At 33.7% G+C, this 24,761-nt stretch overlaps 1 protein-coding gene across 4 annotated transcripts in view; it reads left to right on the forward strand.

Moving 5' to 3' along the window:
* Nucleotides 1-22,699, forward strand: part of LOC129809950 (PH and SEC7 domain-containing protein) — a 37,364-nt gene extending 14,665 nt beyond the window's left edge. Inside the window, exons 5-14 of one of the 4 annotated variants that reach the window (XM_055860122.1) lie at nt 2,014-2,402; nt 4,880-5,072; nt 5,156-5,349; nt 5,416-5,608; nt 9,189-9,355; nt 9,656-9,774; nt 9,849-10,124; nt 14,023-14,160; nt 14,235-14,542; nt 22,556-22,699. In XM_055860122.1, coding sequence (XP_055716097.1) covers nt 2,014-2,402; nt 4,880-5,072; nt 5,156-5,349; nt 5,416-5,608; nt 9,189-9,355; nt 9,656-9,774; nt 9,849-10,124; nt 14,023-14,160; nt 14,235-14,542; nt 22,556-22,580 — 2,002 coding nt within the window. In that variant the 3' untranslated portion in view covers nt 22,581-22,699. Of the gene's footprint in view, nt 1-2,013; nt 2,403-4,879; nt 5,073-5,155; nt 5,350-5,415; nt 5,609-9,188; nt 9,356-9,655; nt 9,775-9,848; nt 10,125-14,022; nt 14,161-14,234; nt 18,417-22,555 lie in introns of those variants that run through there. The other 3 variants (XM_055860123.1, XM_055860120.1, XM_055860121.1) reach the window with 3 other exon arrangements.
* The last annotated feature ends 2,062 nt before the right edge of the window (nt 22,700-24,761 follow it).

Consider the following 24,761-nt stretch of genomic DNA (forward strand, 5'->3'; position numbering starts at 1 on the left):
AAACTTGGAACCCAGACAATCGCTTGATTTATGTCATATTTTATGTATGTTCTTGGCCTTGACATCAGGCTTGACAAAAAAAGGCCTTGACATCAGCTAAAACATACTAAAATTTCAGCTCAATGGGATGAAAATTTTGTTTTGACAGTTATTCAAAACAGCGGGCAGAAACGTCAAATCAAGATGGCGACCATACCATCTTATAGATCTCGGTCATTTTATCTTACATTCCCAAAAAATTGGATAATTTTTAACCAAATACTTCTATAATAAATCTTTAGAAAGACCATTATATGCAATTTTATAACATAAATCATGCGCTCTTAGGAAGATAATAGTAAAAAAAAAAATATTTTAATAAAAATAATGAACAAAATCGAAGTGGATTATTCTAGCCAGATAAATTTAGAATATAGATTTGGGCAATTTACTACTCTGAAATCGATTTTGGAATTGCACCTTCATATAACTTTTTCACGGAGCCGTTTTTTGACAAAATACCTATATTTGCATTTCATTGACTACTACTGAAACTACAAGAATCCTGTTGAGGATCCTTGCACATTTCTTGGTACATGACATATCCCTATATACTTTGACATGGTAGACCGGATCAGCGAATACCATCAATAAGTGTTAGAATTAATAAAAGTCTCACGAACAGCAGAGTGGAAAGTCACCCGCAACGACGGTATTTTAAAAAATACCGGAACAGTATTTTTTTTTAAATATGAGGTTACGTAAAAGAAATTTTGCATGAAATCTGAATTAGAAATATTTTTCTCTGATGTTTCCTAAATATTGTCGCATTATATTAATTTCCTCAACAAATTCCACTCAGCAAGGTTTTGGAAGTGTTTCGTCGCGGTTTCACTTACACTGTTTGTCTCCAATTGGATTAATTTGTTTCAAAATTAATAGCGATTTTGAACAAGTTCGCTTCAAAATCGAACGTAAAAGTTGACAACAAAATTCTTCGCCCGATTGAAAAAGAGCCGATTGAGCCAGAGTCTACTGTAGGTCCTTTAACCTTGAATAATTCAAGATGGCGATTTTTCTGGCGATAGGTGTCGTGTCAACGTCGACATGTTCACCGATTGTGACCGATGCAGTCGGACTCAGAATTTTAAGACCTTTCAAAAAAAAGTCCAAATTTAACCGAATCAGTTGAAAATTAGGTCCTTGAATAATTCAAGAGGGCGATTTTTCTGGAGAAAAGTGTCAAAGGACGAAATGTTTCAAAGCATTTCCAAAAATGAACGAAATCGCCAGGGCTAATTTTGAGATAAGTCAAAAAACATGTTTTTGGAGAAAATAAAGGGGTGAGGGGTAATTTGGGTAAGTTAGTTCAATAAAGAATGTTGACTTGTGGAGGGGGGAGGAGGGGGGTCAGCGAAGACCGGAACTCAATATCTCTTATCGTTTGGCAGCCAGGACGGTGAGAGAAATAAATTCGGATTGTGGAAACTGCTCTCTCTTGGAGTTTGAGCAGTTAAAAATATTTTAAACAATACAAAAAATCCAATAAAAAATCACAAATATCAATAAAATACTTATTCTTATTACTAATTAACCATTGAATGATCAATAAAAAAGTGATAGTTTTTGTTTCTAACCCAATGAGTAACTGGAATAAATAGACAGAGAATTTACATAAGAATTTATGAGAACCATGTTGCAAGATAATTTTGTCATAATTCATGTGAAATGAGAACAATATTGTAATGAAAAAGTCTGATAATTATTTCTTTCCCAAATTTCAATTCTTGTCGGTTTTTTTGAATCATGTTTACACAAAAGATTAAAAAATGCTTTGCTGTTAATTGGAATTGCATCATTTGCTTCAGCCCCATCATTTTACTATCTTATCGTAGAATTCTTCCGGAGTTTTTATGAATTGATTTAGGAAGATAAGTGTCACGTATTCTTCCCAATTTATGAATTGTTTCACGATTCATTCGATACCACCCTGTAATTGTTTTTTTTTTTTGTTTGTATTGTTGAAATTTCCAGCTCTGTCATGTCTTCGAACTCTAGTTCAAAGGGTGAGAAGAATGTGGCATGTGCTAGAACAGATCAACAACAGAATCTGATGGGACCACCAAATGGGGATCACAGTGTCTCCGAAGCTGTTTCCAACATTTCCAGTCCTGATTATCAGGATGAGGACAATCTGCTGAGTTCCAAGGATATGGCAGCAATGGCCATCAGTGATCCGAGTGATTCAGACTCCACTATCCTCGTCTCGGATACAGTTCATCGGATACAGGATAAGGATAACAAGATCACCATCCATCTTCGGCAGCAGAATAATCAGTTTATGCAGCACGGATACTCAGAACTGAAGAATTCAGAAGATGAACTCGCAACGCTCACTGAAGATCCTCCAACGTTGCAAATAGGTAAGATTTTTTTTTAGAATTTAAAATTTCGATTGCAAGGTTATCCCGTGGACCCCAAAGTCCTGGAATTCCGAATGTTTCAAGACTGAAAATCCTGGGTCTACAAATATCCTGGGATCCCGAATATCATGAGACTCCTAAAATCTTGGACCCTATTAAATTCAGAACTTTTGTAATATCCCAGGAATCTAAATATACCAGGATCCCAAAAATTCCATGATTCCGAATATCCCTGGATCTTAAAAATCAAGTAACCTAATAGATCCTGGGTTCCCGTGAGACTTAGAACACCCAAAATCCTGTAATCCCGTAAATTTTGAAATCTCCAATATTTCTAGACTGCGAAAATTCTGGGTCTTCAAATATTCAGGGATCCCCAATATCCCAAGACACCTAAAATTCCCGGTTCTGTAACTTAATATCCTCGAATTCTGAAGGATCCTGTCAGTTATGTGATTCCGATTATTCCTCGATCTTGAAAATCAAGAAACTTAAAATATTCTGGAATCCCGTGAGCCTTAGAACACATAAAATCATGGAATCCCGTAAATTTTGATATCTCGAATATTTCTAGACTGAGAAAATTCTAGGTTTCAGAATATTCCGAAATCCCAAATATCCCAAGACACCGAAGATATTCGGTCCTGTAAATTCAGGACTGCCTAACATGCTCGAATTTCGAAAGATCCCAACGATTCCATGATTCTGAATATTCCTCGATCTTCAAAATCAATAACCCAAAGAATCCTGGTATACCGAATATTTCTAGACTGCAAAAATTCTAGGTCCCCGAATATCCCAGGATCCTGAATATCCTGAGACTCCGAAAATTCTGGACTCTGTTAGTTCCAGAACTCCTAATATCCCAAGATTCCGAATACCCCAGTGCTCCCTGACATTTTTTTTTTAAATATTGAATATTGAGAAATTCGGAAAACTTTGACCCCTGTAAATCTCAAGATTCCTCATGTTTCTAGACTGAAAATCCTGGGCTCCCGGAAAACCTTGATTTTGTAAATTCTGGAACTCGTAATATCCCGGAATTCCAAATATTCCAGTACCTTGAAAATCCAAGAATACTGAACTTCTAAGTTCTCTAAAATCCCGGGGTATCACCATAAACTTTTAGTGTCGGGATCCCGAAATTTCAATAGCCCTAGAATTTTGGAAATCCGACTTATATTCTCAAAGAAAACCAAGATTTTAAATTTTTAAAAAAAGGTCACAATATGGAAATTTCTTTTATATGACAAGCTCATCTTTGCGCAAGATACTTTTTAATAAATAAAAAATTGAGTTTATTGTTTTTTTGTGAATTACAGTAAGCAAAAACTATCTCAAAATTATTTTGTAACCAGCATTAGGATTGTAGCCTTATAGGGTGCGTTTAAGGATTCCAGGAAATAAGAATAATTATCCTATTCGAATGAAAAATTGAAAAGGAAAGTCTTTATTCTGCACATATTTTTAGTACATCACTGTTCTAAAGTGCTTCTGCGTTATCGACTTTTCTTTGGGTTGGTGTTCCTGTCGCAACTGTTTTCCTCAGTCATGTGCTTCATCTGAAGCCACCAAACTGTCGTGCCAGGAATCAACACAAAAACATGTTCATTTTTATTTAAAATAACACCATTATGGTGTCCTATTCCAAAGAAAAATCAAAAAACTAAATCTTTGTCCTGAACATTTTTTTTTAGTACATTGCCGTTTTTATGTGTTTGTGCATATATCGACTTTTCTTGTGTTGGTGTTCCTATCTCAACTGTTTTCTCCAGTTCTCGTTATGTTCCAAACTACCAAACAGTCGTGATGGAAACCATCACAAAGGAAAGTCGATAACGCAGAAGCACTTTAGAACAGCCATGTTCTAAAAAAAAACATTTTCATTTTTCATAGGAAAGGCACTATAATAGTCCCATTCCAATGAAAAATGGAAAGAGGAAATCTTCGTCCCAAACATTTTTTTAGTACATGACTGTTCTAAAGCGCTACTGCGTTATCAACTTTTTTCATGTTGATTCCTGTCACGACTGTTTTCCCCAGTCCTCTTCTGGTCCTGGAACCCCAAACAGTCATCCAGGAACCAACACAAAGAAAAGTCGATAACGCAGAAGCACTTTAGAACAGCCATGTACTAAAAAAGTTATTTTTCATAGGAATGGCACTATAACGGTCCTATTCGAAAGAAAATTGGAGAGGAGAAATTTCATCCATAATACTTTTTTTAGTACATGACTGTGCTAAAGTGCTTCTGCGTTATCTATTTTTTTGTGTTGGTTCCTATCACGACTGTTTTTCCCAGTATTCTTTTTACACTGAAACCACCAAATAGTCGTGCCAGGAACCAACACAAAAAAGTCGATAATGCAGAAGCACTTTAGTACAGTCATGTACTAAAAAAAATTGTAAGAGAATGATTTACCCATAAAGTTAGAAGTTTAGCTGCAGTCCAATAGCCCAACGTTTAAAATTTGCAGAATCTTCTGGGCAGCAAGATGCTAAAGAGTCCTCACCGCCAGTATCTGACGATGGGAGCGACGTTGATTCTCTGCACTCGTATCATTATTCACCGAAGGCTGTTGATATGCCATCTGCAGTTCGCTTAGCCAAACGCCTCTATGCACTGGATGGTTTTAAGAAAAGTGATGTTTCTAGACATTTAAGTAAAAAGTACGAGAATTTCTATTTTTTGTTTTTGATTAGGATTTCATTTTTGTTAGGTGTAGAATTTATTGAAAATACCATTTTTGCAGCAATGACTTTACACGAGCTGTTGCTGATGAATACTTGAAGTACTTCAATTTTGAGCGATTGAGCTTAGATGAGGCTCTAAGGCAATTTCTTCAGCAATTCTCACTATCGGGCGAAACACAGGAAAGAGAACGTGTATTGGTGCATTTCTCTAAAAGATATTTAGACTGCAATCCCGGAACTTTTAATTCTCAAGGTAGTTTGTTAGTCAGACTTTGTTTTTCCGTCAGGATATTGCTTAGAGTTGGATTTATTTTTGCAGATGCCGTTCATACGCTTACTTGTGCTATAATGTTACTTAATACAGACTTACACGGTCAGAATATTGGAAGGAAGATGACCTGCTCGGAATTCATTGATAATTTGTCCGAGTTGAATGATGGAGAAAACTTCCCTAAGGATATTTTGAAGTATCTCTATCAGGCTATTAAAAATCATCCACTGGAATGGGCTCTGTAAGTAATACAAATTTTCTTTCTAATCACTCATTTTTTGCACATCAATTGAGATACATATGTTTTGGCTTGTTTTTTTTCTAATTTACAAAAAACCATTATTCATTCTCCTAACATTGTGGATCTTCTGTCTGTTGCAATTTCACTTGAATTCTATAATTGGTGTATTTGTTGAGTTTAACAAGTCTACGCAAATAAATTGAATGGTTGCATTGCCGGCAGCAAAGAAAGTCCAAAGGTATTTCACTATGCGCAAGTCATTGACCGTGAAATATAGCAAATCCAATTATGCTTTATTTATTTTTTTCTAATGATGTTTTCGTTCAGAGAATCAAGATGATATTGTACAATTATTTTGCCTCAATGAGTCACATTATAAGAACCAAGTGTTTTTTGCCTTGCCATTCGCGTATTCTTTATTAGCCTTAATAAGTTTTTTTTTCTGGATAATTCGCGCAAATGCCAGAGTTGTTTGTATTCGATTAATGCTGACAAGACCTTTGAGGATTTTTTTGTGTAACAAAATAGCTTAGAATTTGCACCTTATTCCAAATAAATAAAAACTTGTTTATTTAAAAAGGGATGGCAAAATGTCTCAGGCTTTGCAAAGTGCTCGAACTCATCACTTATATGAAATACCTCAAAAATACTTTTTATAATTTGCTGTATACCGGTTCCCTACCGATTTCAACCGATTCATGTATCACTTAAAAGAGCGCCCAAAATAGTTTTAAGAGTAATAGAATTGTTTTTGGGACAAAACTAACTTATCGGTTATGAAACGGTTCATTACCGGTTCATAACCGATTGAAATTGGCTCAAGCTTATCAGGAATTCCAAGACCTTTCCAATGAACTCAAACATGATACCATTCGATTGAGATATGCGCTCTCAAGATTCTTTTTAACCTTTGACCTTGAAAAACCGTTATTAGGAATGATTCAACGGTATTTTATTTTAAAAGTTTATTGCATTTGTGTTCTATGAAATATCCAAGACAATTCTGAAACCATTCCGTGAGGTCTTCAGCAGTAACAGTAGCTCTTTCCAATGAGAAGGATTTTAGTTTGCGCTTGCTGAGATCTGGATGACTGAAGAAAACTCGTGAACCAAACGTCTCCGGGTCTTCCATCTGTAAAATGGTTTGGAATTTTGTAGTTCCAAATCATTTTACATTTTGTTGTAGGAATGTTAAAGAACATTGGGTCAACTTATATAAGTGTCCCTCGAAGTCCCCAAGTCTTTATCTCTAACCGTTTGGTTTTTAGAGCTAGCAAAAAAAAATCTGGGCTTATCACTGGTCATTTTCCGTTTTAAATAATCTGAGTGGGGAAGGCCAACAAAAAAAAGAAAAGTTCATTGAAATCGGTTAATAAACATTGGAGAGAGTCCGGTCCATATGGATATAGTAAGGGTCGGGGTACAGTGGGTTGGTGGAAAGACGGATGGGCCCCATCGTTGGAAAAATCTCGATCTCAGATGCAATATACACTAAAATTTCATCGAAATCGCTTTATAAACACCGAAAATGTAATCCGGTCAAGACATCTTTGATAATAGCTCAGGTAAGGGTACATCGAGGGAGGAGTGCGACCCACCGTTGGAAAGGTCTCGACCTCAGCTATAACATCTTGAAATTTAAAGAAAAAGCATCGTCTAGTTTTCGAAATATTCGAAATTTCCAAAATCGATTTTTCGATTAATAGAAACCTTCGATTAAATGGGATGAAATTTGGGTGTCATAAGGGTTGTAGTACTCTACGAGGGCTTTCCAAAACGCCAAAATTTTTCGAGTTCCCATTATTCAATTTTTTCAAAAAATTCAATTTTTGACCCCTTACAGCTCGGGTTAGGGGGTTAGGGAACCTTAAGTTTGGTATTGATCGAAAGGTCTTGGGCCCAGTTATAACATACTAAAATTTGAGATCAATCCATGCTATAGGGACTGAATTATTTAAAAAAAACAAAATTTTGGGGTGTTTCAAAATGGCAGAATAAACTTCTAGCCACCTATCGATATTTAATCTTTACCGAAAACTGCTTGTGGATATATCTCTCCGTTCTCTCTCCAGAAGCATTTGTACTCCGGACGGGACGGTCGTCAACGAAAATCGATTTTTGGCGCATATGATTATCGTGATCTATGGGTATCAAAACAAGTAAATCCAAAATTTGGGCCCGATTTGACGAGGTCGGATTTCACCTGTGACCACAAAAGCTGACATTGTAAAGAATCTCAGCTAACCTGGGATGACATGATAACTTCTTTTCGACGCTATCGACTGTCGATTGTGAAAAATTCAAACGATAGCTGGACTGCCTGTAAATAATATAGGGTAAAGGCTCATAATTTTGTCCAGTCCGCTTATAAGCATCGATGTTCCAAGTTAGAAGTGCGATATTTTCAATACTTATTGACGACTTTTTATGTTACTCTCTTTTCAGAAGGGTTGTTTAGAAACTTGGCAAGGGTTTATTGTCCTTGTTTATACTAAAATTAGTTTTAATATTTTTAAAAATGAATTGATATGTAGAGGTGAATTTGACTCGAATTTTGGACACCTTGGCTATAAATTTGGACAATTTGGCTGTAAACTTGGACAGCTAATCCGCCTCAACAGGATGCCCATTGTTCTTCATTTCATGAACCAATCTTATCAAGTCCTCTTCCTGTTCATGTAGGGGAAACGTAGAATGTCACAAGAAACCCGGAAACTTTCCATATCATTCATTAAAGTGAGTTGACTTCGGTACTCCAAGTACGTGCGGATTCGCTCATTCCCTGGCCTTTCCGGGAGCCTTTCAAGGCATTTCTCATTACATCTCTTTCGTAGAGATGATGCTCCTTTGTTTCTCCAGGCATTTGTCCAGCCTAGTCATCACAAAAGCTAAAACTTCACGAAATTTCGTGAGAAAAACACCTGTCCAAAATAAGGAGTATCACCAACATAAGGACTAATTGCCTATTTTTCACACGAAAAACGTAATTCACAAGGCAAATCTCACTTCAGGTCAAATGTACAAATCACCACTAACGTGAATCAACACAATTTTCTATGAATATTCAATAATATCACTTAAAAAAAAAAACGAAGAAACATTGTTAGTACTTCACAGCTAAATAGACTGAAGTAAACACGAAATTCTGTCATATTTCTAGTAAGCAATTGCTCACACTGAATTTTCAACAAAGCAATTTTAACTCAAATCATATTCAAAATTTAACGAATTTAGTGTTAAAATCTTCCAAAAAGAACAAATATTTAGATAGAATTCATTATTCATCAAATATTGGAATAAAAATCCATAATTTTAATCAATATATTTTTAGTGTCCAATTTTATCCTCAAAGTGTCCAAATTTACAAACTGTCCAAACTTATGAGCTATTACCCTAACACTTTGCAAAATTGACTTGGAATTTGAAATCTTTGCTGTTTTTGCTTGGAAATCTTGAAATGCTCAGAAATCTAAGTGAAAATGCACAAACTTTGGATGAATTGAATGAATAAGGCCCGCCATGTGTACCTAATACATTGTCAATAATACAAGACTAATGGCAACTTAACTTTTGCGTTTAGGGATGAAGAGTCGCCGGATCAGCAGAAATCACGTGCCGATAACAGTATTCAGGGCACTCAACTTGGATCAAACTCATTGTTGGATACCATGAACAGTGTCGCTGCCATTGAGTATAAGAAAGGATATGTGATGCGAAAGTGCTGCTATGATTCTAACTATAAGAAAAGTAAGTGATTTAGTTTCTGAAGATGGCAACAGAGGTAATTTGGGTGAATTTCTGAAAAAGAAAAAAAGAAATCATGAGGCTCACTAATATCATCTTCTATGTTGCCTTTTTGAAAGTGGCTTTAAGTGTTTAGAAATTTGTGTTTTATTTTTTGGTTTTTTGTTACATCTGTTAAGTACTTTGTTGGCAAAAGGAGAGATAGAGAGGATTTTTTGTAAGATGTTTGCAGAGTGTTGTGCTAATATCATTTCATTTGACAAATTCACACTTAAATTCTGCACGGATTAACTTATGACGTAGGCTTTTGTGGTTTGTTTTCAGCACCATTTGGAAAACGTTCCTGGAAGATGTTCTACTGTACCTTACGCGATTTGGTGCTGTATCTGCACAAGGATGAACATGGTTTCAGAAAAAATCAGGTTTGTTGCAAATGGATAAAAATTTTGATTTTTAGGGATTTTTTTTTCGTTAGATTAACAATTTTTGTTTTCAGATGTCTGATAATGTTCACAATGCAATTAGGATTCATCATGCTCTTGCCACGAAGGCCAATGATTACACGAAGAAGCAACATGTTTTCCGATTGCAGACAGCCGACCAATCGGAATTTCTGTTTCAGACCAGTGATTCGAAAGAACTGCAATCCTGGATTGATACAATCAATTGTGTGTGTGCCTCATTTTCAGCACCTCCACTCGAAGGAGGTGTTGGCAGCCAAAAACGCTTTCAACGGCCATTGTTACCAAGTAACCATACGAAATTGCTCTTGGTAAGTCAAAAATTTGCATTTATTTTGTGGATTTTTCAGATGGCAAAATTCTTAATGTCAATTAATTGTGAAAGTGGGGCAGTTTTAAAAGTGCAAGAAACTTCCGGATAAAAAATTAATGTGGAGGATTTTTTAAAAATATTTTCAAATAGCCAAGACTCAAGGGAAACTACTTGGATTTAGCTTGAATACAGTTCATAGACTTTTGGCAAATGAGTCTTGAAAAAAAAACACTCAAACTTCCTTGAAACTGCCCCACGTATAGCAAAAACGGTTTCAAACAAGCCCCTGAAAAGTTGACCTTTTTATATGGAGCTATTTGTAGCCAACTCAGAAATTGATCTCGGATTCAGCTCACAGTGCTCAGAGGGAAAGTGTATTTAAACAAAAATTTAGTGTATTTGTCCCTCCGTACAGTACCCGATTTTATAATACGAGAGAACTCACTTTAAGGTATTTCGTGTAACGGTCGCGAGTGCAAGAAAATTCCCATATAAATTGAAGTGGAAGTATGCGAAGATGGCTTCAAAATCGCAGGCCTCTTGCCAAGGGCTTGGCTGCAAAAATATGGAAAACCAGAAATAAGCCTAGAACTTATGGCAGCTGAGATTTTTTACAGGCAACTTCAGAGTTCTTGCAACTCGGAAAGCGTGCAAGTTCGATTTTCTGTTGAACTTCGGGGGTAAAAAATTGCATCGAGCAAAGCGTTCTCAACGGTCGAAAGACATAAAATTGACTCGACGCAATTCTTTATTCGTAAAAATTCAACTCACCGTCGAATTTTCAAATATTTCGAGTTGAAGGCACTCCGAGGTCACCTGTTAAGAATCTCAGCTACCTTACGGAGTTATCACACTAGAAAATTTCACATTAAAGTTAAAGTGAAATGTTGCTCATTAAAACTTCTAGAACCAATCGAAATCGCTGATTTAGTCAGGACACATTGCTAGAATTGCTCAATGTCACGATGGCACACGGATTGTCAGATGTGTTTTTTTTTGTTTTTGAAGCATTTCAGTCGTTTGAGCGAAAATGTACGATTTAGAGAAAGTTTTCCTCTTGTACACTACTTTTATGTCGTGCAGAAGGACCCGCTAAGCGAGAAGAAAATTTTATGAGTGTCGTTGAAATTCTCTGGGGCGATTTTTTGGACATAATAATTTTCTCCGGATGACTTCGGAGGAATTTAAAGAGCTGCTTCAAATCGTAGGGCTTTATTTTCAAAAGAAGACTACGAAAATGATGGAGCCAATATCACCCAAATCCCGACTAAGGTGTGAGTTCCGGCGATTGGTGACTCAATTTGTCGCAAACGGCCTGAAAACCATCAGATCGACTGCCTCTATTTTTGTATTCCCGCCAGTTGTAGTCCCAAATGACGGATTCCTGATGCACAGCCTCAATTAATTCGGCCACCATCTCATTTGACCACAAAATTCTAGAAATTTATGAAGGAATATAAAATGTAGATCGAACACATTTTTGTTTAGCTTTTTTCTTACTTATCCTCTGCACCGATCTTTTTCAAGGTCTTTTATCCTTTCTCCATCTCGTGCGCGATAAATAGTAGGTATTAGCACTACTTTTTATCACAATTTAATCAGGAATAAATTGGTGAGAAAATTGTGGCGCAGAAACTATCCGAATGACTGCAATAAAGTAGTACCTGATAAAAATTTAATGAGCAAATCTTGCTCATAAATTTGCTCAATTCTCATTAATTTTCTCATTAATTATTAATCGTATTTATGCTATTTTAATCTATTTAAACCAATTTCTGTGACTCGAGTCCACTTTTTTATCACTAAATGAATCGATTTCTAAAAGCTCTTGACGAAAATTGCACTTTAGGACACATATCAGCAACAATTAATGTGAATCACATTAAAATTTTAATGTGATATTCTCTAGTGTGATACCACGGTTAAGCTTATTTGGGCTTATCATTGGTAATTTTTGATTTTAAATAGTTTGAGAACAGAAGGACAATGAAATAAAAAGAAGTTCATTTAGAGTCCGGTCAATTACGTTATAATAAGGGTCAGGGTACATTTGGGGTGGAGACGGATGCAACCTATCGTCAGAATCGCTTCATAACCACAGAAAATATGGTCCGGTCAGGCTCTCGATTAGTCCGGACAGGCTTTATAATTCGGGTCAGGCGGATGACATTAGCTCTGAACAATGCGACCAGTTTTAGGGTAAATTTTTTCCTGTTTTCGTAGACATTTCACGAGATATCTTCAAAACTACGTAGATTATCAATTTGGGGTTTTCGGTTGCCTCTTCGTTATTAAATTGGCTTTTATTTTGTATTAGTATTTTTTGCTAATTCATTCTACAATGACAGAAAACAGCTAATGAACTTAAAAGTTTTTTCGGCACGCTAGAAACTTATGGGAAACATAGGAAATGTCATGCCCCTGGTTCAGGTCTAGGTAGAGCGAGGGCAAACTGCGATTCACTGTTTCAAAGGTCTTGACCTCAGCTACAATATTCTTACATTTCATTAAAATTCTAAATAGAAGAATAGAAAATAGAATAGTGAAGATGCGTCGACCTCGAAGTAGACCTAGAACAAGGTGGATGATAGAAGTTCCATTAAATTTAATTAAATTTTTAACTAAACCGTGTGCACGATAAGTTTGTTCCCAAGAATAATGCTTTAAAAATGAAATCTACATAATATAAAAAAAAAAGAAAAATATTTTTTGAAACTTTAATTCATTGTAGATTTATTAGATATATTAGTTTTTTATTCAAGTATTTGAGTAGCGAAATCTCGAATCTTCTTCTTGAGTCCTCCCATCAAAGTCTGTACAAGATCATCACCGCGGTTTTTGGTTGTTTCATTTAATTTTTTCTTGAAGTCGTCGAAGTTCTCGACGCGTTTAGCCTTCTTCTTCACATCGTATTTGATAATAGCCCAATATGTTTCAACTGGACGGAGATTTGGAGTGTTTGGCGGATTCATCTCCTTGGGTACATAACGAACGTCGTTCTCCTCGTACCATTCTTTGGTTGTTTTTGAATGATGGTACGACGCCAAATCTGGCCAGAAGATCGGGAGTATGTCATGGCATCTGTACAAAGGCAACAGGCGTTTTTGGAGGCATTTCGTGATGTAAATTGACGAGTTCATGTTGCCTTGCATGAAGAACGCCTTGCTCTGACGTCCACATGAGCAGATTGCCATCCAAACCATTTTTTTGGAAACCTCATAATTTTTGTACCTGTACTTTTTCTTACATCCTGTGCGTGACTTTTCGGTGTAATATTGCTGCCCTGGTAATTGTTTGAAGTCTCCTTTTACGTATGTTTCATCATCCATCAAGATGCACCCACTAAAGCCAGACATCATCTTATCGTGCAGCCTTCAAGCTTGTGTTTTAACTGACTGACTTTGTGCATCCTTGCGATGAGGGGCCGCTTGGACCTTAAAAGTCTTCAGTCCATTCCTCTGTTTGATTTTGTGCACAAAACTGGGAGAACATTTAAGTTTTTTAGCCATATTCCTCACAGATGTCGAAGGATTGTTCTTGTAGCGCATGATCACCTTTTTTCCCAAATCTCCATCTCCAATACCCCGATTTTTTCCACATCCAGGTTTCTGCGCAATGGTTTTACTGTCGAGGAATCGAAGAATCAGCCTCCGGACGGTATTAATGTTGGACCACACGCCAAATATTAATGCAAATATAAATAAATTAATAAATAACTCTACCGATCGAGTATATTCTGTTTTCAAAAAATCATACAAGGGGGTTCGGCAATGTCCTTTTCTGACAATGTCATTCAAGGCGGACCCCAACTCCGTATTGGGATTAAAAAAATAAATAAATAAAAAATCAAAGTTTCCACAAAAATTACTTCAATATTTTGTTGCTTTCTATTCAAGAGGGAGCAATTGATATCGCACGATAATAAGATAATACAGTTGGAGAATGAAATTGAGGAGCATCGACGTGGTCCTGTGCCAACCAAGGGTCTACCGCTGCAAAATTACAAGGAGAAGGAAAGCTTCTTACAATATGAGGTACCCTTGATTTTTTTTATTTTTTGCACAGAAATCAGACAGGGAATGACTGAAAAATTCACCTTGTCTTGCAGCTCAAGAGATACAAGACGTATTCAGAAATTCTGAGTACACGAATGATGTCGGGTGAGCATGAGATGCAAAATGCTCTGGGTCAGCAGCAGCATCAGTCCCAGTCAGGGATGATGGCTGATGAGACAATGTCAAATACCTTCCATCATTCCCTGTTACCCAATACTGGGTTCCCGGTGGGCTCAAATAGTGGTAGTGGGACTAATTTGGGCCATGGTGCAGCTGCTGCAAATGCCATGCAGCAGCAGCAGCAACAGCAAAATTCAATGCAGATGACAATGCAGCAGCAGCAGCAACCAGCAACTAACAGGTATAGTTACAGAGCGGCTATCTATCGATCAGAAGCTCAGCAAGATCTCGGCTGACGAGTTATGGGGGTTTTCTCGGCTTGTGTGGTGTAGGCCTCTTTTTCATTTACTCATTTTTCTTTATTTTTTTTTTTACCAAGATGACCATTTTAGTCCCTGTATTTACTGCTTCTTTATGGTGTTTGGGAAGGCATAGAGAGTGCAAGAAGAAAAATATTTCTTTTTTTTAAATAATGTGTGAGAAAAAATCTATTTGTGGTGATGGATTTATCTGCTTAGATTTATGATAAGGCTTAATGTGTTTCTTTATGTATATGAATGGCCTGTTTTTCAGGACTATTATTTTTTTGTTTTTGAATTATTTACGTAAAGAGGGTAGAGTTTTGAAAGAAAAATTACACTTTTGCTATCTTTGCAATTTCAAGCAAAAAAACATTTATTCAATTTATTTACAAAAGTGAAAATAAGCTGGATTGCCAAGAGAGTTCTTATTAGATGTTTTCCTTCTCTTTCAACAAAAACGAATATATATGTATATGGCTTATGGAAGAGATTGACCTATTTACAAGAGGATATTTTTCTTTCTGATAATGAATTAAAATGCTCTCTTGAAAATACTCTTTGTGAACTCAAACTTGAGGCATTATTATTGATGTTTTCCTCTTTTAATTCTAGTCATGATAATTTAATTTTTTTTTTATTTTACTTGCCATTTATTAATATTTTTGACATTACTTTACCTGTTGCTGATTTTTGCGTGGAAATGGTACTTGACGTGTTGAATAAGCCCCGCCCATAAATTTATCCGGATACACTTTAAGGAATATGAATTTTTGAATTTTATAATGATTTTCTTTTTATTATTTTCTTTAGAAAATGTTGTTGTGGCGGGCTAGATGTCCTTTCTGATTTATCAATAAAGAGATTCTTAAGCCACGCCCATCTTAAAATTGGCCACGCCTTCTTTAACTCATAATAGGAAAATATTTGTAACTATTTTGTTATGAAATTCTTTCGACCACTCGTTTGACAAATAATTTTCAAATTTTATCTGGAATTAACTATGTTTTTCAAAGTTTTCGTAAACGTTGCCTAAAGCGCCTCTATCAAAGCAGAAGTAAAGATAATTGCAACACCTTTCCAGGATATCTAAATTTAACCAATTTGCTTAATAAATACAACGTTAATACAAGAATTTCTTTTAAAGACTTCTTATTGGTTATAGGTTATAGGTTAGAGGTACTTATAGGTTCTCCCAGCTTTCTGAAAAATTCATGGGTTCCCCGGGCTCCCTTAGAAATGTACGGGTTTCCCGCGAGGTCTTTGAAAAAATATATGGGTCCCCCTAGTCCCCTATAGGTTCTCTGGAAAAATGTATAGGTTCTCTTCACTTCCTGAAAAATTCATGGGTTCCCCGGGATCCCTGAGAAATGTACGGGTTTCCCGCGAGGTCCCTGAAAAAATATATGGGTCCCCCTAGTCCCCTATAGGTTCTCTGGAAAAATGTATAGGCTGCCCCAGCTTCCTTTCTGGATTCTCCTAAAAAAATATATGTGTTCCTCAAACTTTCTGAAAAACATGTGGGTTTCCCGTGAGTTCCTTGAAAAAATTTATGGATCTGCGGGATCTCCATAGGTTCCTAGAAAAAATATATGAGTTCTCCCTGAGTTCCCTGGAAAAATGTATTAGTTCTCCGAGTTCCTTGCAAAAGTACATGGATTTTCTGGGTTTCCTGATAAAATATATGAGTTCCCCGAGTTCTCCATAGATTCCCAGGAAAGAAGACGAGTTTCCCGTGGGTTCACTAAAAAATCTATGGGTTCCCCGAATTCTCCGTGGTTTCCGTGAAAAATGTATTTGTTCCTCAGGTTTCCTGATAAAACGTATGGGTTCCCCATGTTTTCGGAGTTCCCTGTGAGTTTCCCGAGTTTCCCGTGGACTCCCTGCCCAGATTGTCTCGACTTCCCCGAAGTCAGTTACCCCTAGTTTCTTCATTACGATAATTAATAATATTAGCCGTAGACATTTAAGCTTGCACACTTTAAGAAAATGTTGCGTATCGTTCTTCATTGTCTCGTCGTAAGAGGTTATGCAATGTTAAGGTTGTGTATCTTTCTCTTTCATTTAATGCAAAATTTATTTAAATTATTGTTTCGCTTTTGAAATTGAGATCTTCATGAGATTGAATTTCTGGGCAATGCTAAAAGTACAAGGAATCAGAGCTCACTGTCTTCTTAACGTTTGATTGCATTTGAGGTTAGTCACTAGCGCAAAGCCGGCGGTGGACGATTATTCCTTATACTTTTTGCATTTTTCAAGATTTTCTTCCATCAAAACCTCATTTTTGCCCATTATTTTATGATATTATTAAAAACAAGGCGTAAGAGCAGTATTTCTTCAAGATATTTTAAAAATAAGACTTACTTTATCAAGATGTTTAAAAAGGGCGTGGCCTATTTTTCCTGTTATCCAAGATAAAAAAAAAATATAGACAAGTTTCTTATAAACATCAAATTGAAATTGTTACAATGTTTTTTCTTATCAAGATCTTCGGCGTTTCTTTAGTTGCTTTTCTAAGGTATAGGGGCGTGGCCTATTTTTCAATGGGTGTGGCTTTTTTAAGAAAAATATTGGATTTGTTGAGAGATTATTCAGGAATTTTGTTTAGCTATGATCTTTTCGTAATCATAGTCATTTAGGTAGGGGATTATTCAAAGGTGAAGTAACCATCAGTAAAAAAAGGAAAATTTAAAAAAAAATCCAGGTAAAGTTGTGTTCTACTTTTTTTGTAAATATTGCCATAACTCTTTGATTTTATTAAAAATTACTCTGAAAACATGTACAGTAATTGCCTAATTTGCCAATTAAAAAGAAAAAAAAAACAAAGAATTTATTTCATTCTGCAGAAAGTTTAAGAAATAATTTGTTAAAACGCCACAGTTCCAGTGAAAACTCCCGGAAAATGAAATATTGTTAATTAATTAAAAAAAAACAATGTAGAATTCAAAAATGAACCTATTTCTTCTCCTTTTCTCTTTTGTTATAAAAAGTAGTTTAGTGTAAGGAAGGAAAAGAAGTGAATTAAATTGTTTTTTCTTAGATATATATTCAAAAAAAAAATGAAATTAAAGTTATATAATATGCGGAAATATACATATTCGTAATATATATTGAATTGCCATTTAATTACTCTCTCTTTGAAAGGATTAAACATGAAATCAAATTACTCCTAGACATTTAGGAATTATGTACTGAAAAATATATATACAATTACATTTATAAATAACGTATGAGATTATTCTAAGAATCTCAATTCAATTATTATGAAAACACTCCCAATTTGCTTGCAACAGGAAAATAATGGGATTTAAAAGTGAAGATGAAAAAAAATCTTGACAAGAAATATTGAGATTTTTTGTAATTTAACCTCTAACTTATTAATTTGTCAAAAAAAAATAAAGTTGCAAAAAATACTGGGTTTTCTCAAAATATAAATTATGTGGTGTTTATTGATAACGGCTGTGAAATTAAGAAAAAAAAATCACTCACTATATGTGTGCATCGGATTGTCATTCTAATTAAAAAAAAATCGGAAGTAGTGCATTTCTACGAGAATAAAAATTTTCTTTCTCCATACAATTTATCATATCTATGATTTATGTAGCTGTAAAAAAAAATCTAGAGCTTCTATCTTAACAGTAATTGCCATGGCACAACATCGACTTTATTTTTTATCTACTACACTCTATTCACACGGAATTTGAAAGACTCTTTTTCTCAAGTAATATTCTTAATTTGCAGAACAACGAGTAAGTTTAATTTTTTATACTCTGAACTTGTTATTATTTTTTTTTGTATTAAAAACGTATGCAGCAACTAGAATTTTATTCCCATGTAGCCTAACTTAATCTCATATTTCTTTTTTCTAACTTAAACTGATTCATTGCAAAGTGCATGGTTTATCCACACAGAAAAAAAGTTCACTTATAAGCTGTTAAACTAATTTTTAAAATTATTGCAACTGTGTAAAAATAATTGTTGAACTGAAAATAACATTTTAATATAACTTTACTTTCTTCGAAATATCATTGTTAACTTTAGACGTAAGGTATAAAAAGGCTGGAACCGATTAATTCAATCCTTAACTGCTTTTTTTTGGATGGTTTGACGTGACAGGAAGCACACGCTTCATATAAATTCAACTCAATAAATTTTTTACGACTTCAGCGCCACTTACGTAAATTAAACGTATCTACAATTCTCCAAAAAGTTAAAGGCCTCCATACTGTGAGAAATTTTCATAAAAATGCAGCATTTTGATGTAAATTAAGTCAAAATGCTTTATTTGAACGAAAATAGAATGTAAAATTACTTCAAAATTATACATTTTGAAGTAAACTTATTCAAAACATTCAATTTTGACAAAAATGTTTTTGAAATTTGCTTCAAAGTGAAACATTTTGAAGCAAATCGCTTCAAAACGCTTCATTTTGACAAAAAACGTATACAAAATTTTTAAAGAATTCCCTTGAAAAGCTCCATTTTGACAAAAATGTTATTTTCTTCAAAATAAAATGTTTTGAAGTAAACCGGTACGAAATGCTCAATTTTGACAAAACAAATACTTGAAATTCATTTTAAATTGAAACACTTTGAAGTGAATGGATTGTAACTGAAACAGCCCTTTGGCTTTGGAGGCTGGTCGCCAACACTGAGACGGCAGCGGACGCATGGTACGGGGGGCTGCTATCAAGACACATGAAAGAAAATAAATGCAATACAATACAATACATTTTCAGGTGAACTGCTGGAAAATGTTTCATTTTGATGAGAATTGAATTCAAAATTACCTAAAACCGAGGCATTTTTAAATTAACCACATCAAAATATTCCATTTTAACAAATATTTACTTGAAGTCTACTTAAAAATGAAATATTTTTAAGTAAACTGCCACAAAAGACTTCATTTGTCGAAATAAAACTTTAAATTTCCTTCAATTTGAAACACTTTGAAGTGAATCGGGTTAAAAGTTTTTATTTCTATGAAAATGAAATGAAAATAAAATATTTTCAGGTAAACTGCCTGAAAATATTTAATTTTAACGAGATTTGAGATCAAAATTACTTCAAAATGAACCATTTTTAAATAAACGGCATCAAAATATTCCACTTTAACAAAAATTTGCTTGAAATTTACTTCAAAGTGAAATATTTTGAAATATGTTTTGGATAGACGTGCAAAGCAATTTCAGTTCGCTTGATCCATGATCTCAGGCGATTGACACTCAATTCTTCAATGCCACCCATGGACAGATAGGAAAAGTGCCTACCTGCACCCTGCTTTTAAATAAATTCGCTTCAAAATGTTTCATTATAAAATAATTTTGAACTCAATTCTCAAATCGCCTTCGCTGAAAATAAAATGGGAATAACATTTTGAGAAAAAATTACTTAAAACTTACTTTGAAGTGAAACAATTTGAAGTAAACTACCTCAAGAAATTTCACTTTGTCAAAAAATACATCAATTTATTTCAAAGTGAAAGATTTTGAAGTAGATCGCTTCGAAAAATTTCACTTTAACAAAAATTTACTTCAAAATGTTTCATTTTGAAGTAAATCTTATTTAATATTTATTATGGCCTCTACAAACTAGAGAAAATTATGTCCATATTGAAGAATTTTCCTACGCAAACGTAGGGAATTTGCTTCAATATGGACATAAATTCCTCTAGTGTGTAGAGGCCATTACTGAAAGATTTTTAAGTATATCGCTTCAAAATGTTTCATTTGGAAGAAAATCGAATTGAAATTTATTTCAAAGTGGAATATTTTGAAATAAATCGTCACAAAATACTCCATTTTGATAAAAATTTTCTTGACATTTACTTGAGAGTGAAACGTTTTGAAGTGTATCGCCTAAGAATGTTTACTTTGCTGAGAATTAGATTCAAAATTGCTCGAAAATAACACATTCAGAAAAATTTGACATTTTTTTAAAGGAAATTTTGATTTCAGACTTACTTAAAGATTAAGAATTTTGAAGTAAATGGCTTTAAAATACTTGATTTTGAAGAATACCTCTCACAATATGTAGAGGCCATAAAAAGGAGTAATTAATTTCCGTTCATTCCAATTCAAATGAGCGGAACTGTGTGTTAAATAACGATTTTTTAATACCCTTTAAGAAGGCAATTGAGGATTGAACATTTTAATAAATATACCATAAATTATTCAGTAAATGCGTGCAATTTATTGTTTTTGGAAAATTTTCGCAAAAGTCGGGAAAATCGTACCTTATATAGATGGAATTTTAATTAATTTGACTTATTTGAGTGAGTTAAGGCATCTACACATTGGGAGCAATTTTCATCAAAAATTGCGTTTTTGACAGAAATTTGACGTTTCCCCCTACAACGCTGCAGGGAATTTCCTTCAAAAAAGCAATTTTTGACAGAAATTGCTCCCAATGTGTAGAGGCCATTAGGGTGAAAGGAACGTCTATTGACACCCTACTCTGTACCATTTTGGATATGAAATTTGAACATCTCTGTTTATAGTAAAAGGTATATTACAGAAAAAAACGTTATGTTACTTATATTTCACGCTGGAATTACGCTGGAATTCCAGTGGATCGTACTTGAAATTCCATGGAAAGATATGATTCCAAGGGAATTTCCAACTCCAAATTCCAAGGAAAACTTCCTGGAATTTTAGCGTCAAGTTCCGCGGATTATTGAAATTTGGACGCTAGTTTTCCACTGAAATTTTCGCAGAATTTTCCTATGGGGATTCTTCGTTTTTTTTGTCAATTTTTGCCCCATGCCTTCTGACAAATTTTTACCCCGAGTGGTCGTTTTTGATAAAGCTAAATTAAGTAAGTTGATGAAAATTGATACCTCCTGAAGGGCAAATATTTCAAAAACAAGGCTTTAAATATCAATATTTTTTATTTCCTATATTTCGAGCTCGAATTCCTTAACTCTTTCGTCTCTTTTGGGACTGTAGTACCCAAAGAAGCATATGAATATTCTATGAAAAACAATGTTTTTTTAATTATTCAGAACTGATAAAAATCTGATTCTTATGGATGATTACATACTATAAGGATGTCAAAATGTAAGATATTTTTTGTAGGACCTCAATTAATTCCTGAGCTTAGATATTTTTGATTAAAAAATTGTGAAATTGGCTTGCAGCATATGCTGCGGTCCGGCAAGAGTTAAAACATTTGACGTTAATGAGGTTCATAAAGTCAACCTATGATGAAAATTTGAAACCTCGGTTTCTTCTCTCTTGGAAGATATCGAATTTTAAAATTTTCGGTTTGACAAATTTTGCCCCAGTCTCCCTTAATGTTCTTGGGATTAGGACTGAATATTTTCTAAAATTTTTGTTGAGAAAACTGCGATATTTCAGAATTGAAAATAAGCAACATATGCCTCTGTAATACCAAATGAGCAACATGCAAAATGGCATTTTTTTTTAAAGTCGATTAATAAATTCAAAATTTATATGCAAAGCAAATTCATAAATTGTCCGTTTGAAACTGTTAAAAAAAGTATATAAATTGCTGTTTGATTTATCGGGCTACGAGAAATTATTCAATGAAAACACTGATTTACTTTTGGAAACACAAAAATATGCTGTGGAACATTAATTTACTGTTTTTTTTTTGTGAATAATTCTGTGAAAAATGTATCTGTTTGTTTGTTTTCTGCGTGTTAAATTAATGTTCCACTCACTAATAAATTAAAATATATCTTGTAAATATGATTGTAAAGCAAATTCTAACATGAGAATTCCCTCTTGCTAAACACATTTATCTTTTTTATCATTTTCTTTCTATTTGCACATGCTTTTTTGGGTTTTGATGATTTTCTGTTTTATTAAATACTGTTTTTTAGTAATATTTAAAAAAAAAAGAGTTTGTGAATAGTAAATATTATAGCACCATCACTTTTATTTAATTTTCCCTTTTTTAATTATGGCATTTATTTTTTTTCACAATTACAGGAAGGAGAACAAATATAAAACTTAGAGACTTGTGTAAAGATATATAAACGTATAAGAGTATATAATGTGAATGTTCCCTTGAACAAAATGATTGAAAGTGTATTTTATTATTTAAAAAATAATATATAAATGTGAGATATAACATACATTAATGTATAAACAAGGCATTAACAAAAATAATTTACTCTTAAGAAGGGGAGAAAAATTCTTAAAACGTTCTATAATCCCGTTTCTCTTTTTTGTTTCTTTTGAAATACGAATAGAAGAACATTTATTTTTCCTTGCCTAACTGATATCATTGTTTTTTTTAATTATTTTTGGATTAGTTTATCCTTTAGCTTTTGACATAATTAAATTATTTTTGAAATAACTATACACCTATTTCCAGTATGAAGACATAATCATGAAAAGCATTTACACTTTATCATCACGTTTCCAATTGGAATTCTGTGCTATTTTTTTTTTAAACATTTAGTAGTGATATTAGTTTGTAAATTTTGTAATTTTGATTTGTTTTTTCTTTTAATTTTCAAACTTAACAGTCAAAGTTTTGTCTGTAAAGGAAAAAAGTGTCAATTGGAAGTCACAAAAATAGATTTTCGTTCTACAATTAAGCAGACAAATATAAGGAAAAAAAGATATTAATTTATTTTTCAAAAATTTGATCGACTACCAAATTTTAATATTGACGAGGAGGAACAGTGTTTACAAGAAAAAAAAACAATTTTTCAATTTTGTAATATTGAGAAATAGCGCTAAAAAGTAAAAATTTAAAATAATTGAGGTGCGCGTAAAATTAAAATTTATTGGAAGAACTATATTTAAATGAAAAAAAAACGTTTTAATACCTAATATCGTATGATACTAGCTTTTAAGAAATTCGTACATAATGAATTTCTGAATATAACAAAATAAGAAAAAAAGTTATAATTTTTTTGTCATGAAAAATGCCTTCTATTTTGTGTATATTTGTGAAGAAATAAAAAATAAATTGAAGGTATAAAATTATTTATACAAAACAAAAAAAAAATGCAAAGGGCTTCTCTTATTTTGGACCATTTACTGTAAGTTGTGTAAAAAAAATAACAGTGAATTTTTTAAAATAATTTAGAAGAGTGATTTAATGATAAAAAAAAGCTTTTTTCGCAGAGGAATATCATTTTCTGTAATTATATTTTTACGTTATCCTACGTTTTTTTTTAATTGCTTTATTTGAGAGATATTTTAATGTAAATGCTATTACTATTAATATCCATTAATACCAATTCACATTTTTGCATAATACTATTTCATAATTTCTCATGATAGACGGAAAAGAATAATTCAGACACTTGTATCGAGTAATGAAGAACATGCAGCTCTAACTTGTTTTCTTGTAAAGATTATATTCTTAGGGTGATATAATTATGAAAAAAATTCCGAAAACAAATATTTTATGAAAATTATCATATGAGATTAATAAATGGAAAAGAAATGAAAGTTTAAGCGCATCGTGTTTTAATTTTCATTGTGGCAATAAACTGACGTGAAGTTGCAATCAACAACAGGGAAATCCGGAAGTCGTCGGGATGAAACAATCACATATACGGGCTTCAGACCTAAGGCTTAGCCATATGGCTTAACTGTTCTAATTTCTTATCAATCACGATTTTTTGGAAAAATTTAACTTTGTATTGGATTATTTAAGATAAATGATTAAATTAAATTATCAAAAAGCAATTTAATTGCTCACTATTTAGGATTTTGAGACCTTCGGGAACTGGGCTAAATCTCTAGTCTGACGATTGTTTTAGGAAAACATCAATTATCTCCAGAGCTTTCGGCTCGGTCTCCAAGCCTGGGAATTTCGCCTGTCAACTCTTAGAGTTTGTAAACAAAAACAATTTAGTATGCTTATCCTCCGGAAGTCCCACATACTGGCCTACCGGCATTAAAAAGATGCCCGACCTGGAGGGGAATTCTGTAACGCTCTGGCAATGCCATATGACAAATTGGGTTCGAATCTTATGAGAGCTTTTTCGAAAATGCGATTCTGTAGCCGTGACATTGCCATTTCAGCTCACGTGGCATTGTCAGAATTCACATTATTTGAGATTTCTGGCAATTCAATTGACAATTAATTTTGTTAAACAAATCAACCAAGACGTACTGTATTTTTATAAAATCATCAAGTAAATCATTAAAAATTCAATGAATTGCATTTTTG

The sequence above is a fragment of the Phlebotomus papatasi genome, chromosome 1 (assembly GCF_024763615.1).
Source record: "Phlebotomus papatasi isolate M1 chromosome 1, Ppap_2.1, whole genome shotgun sequence".
Taxonomy (NCBI): Eukaryota; Metazoa; Arthropoda; class Insecta; order Diptera; family Psychodidae; genus Phlebotomus; species Phlebotomus papatasi.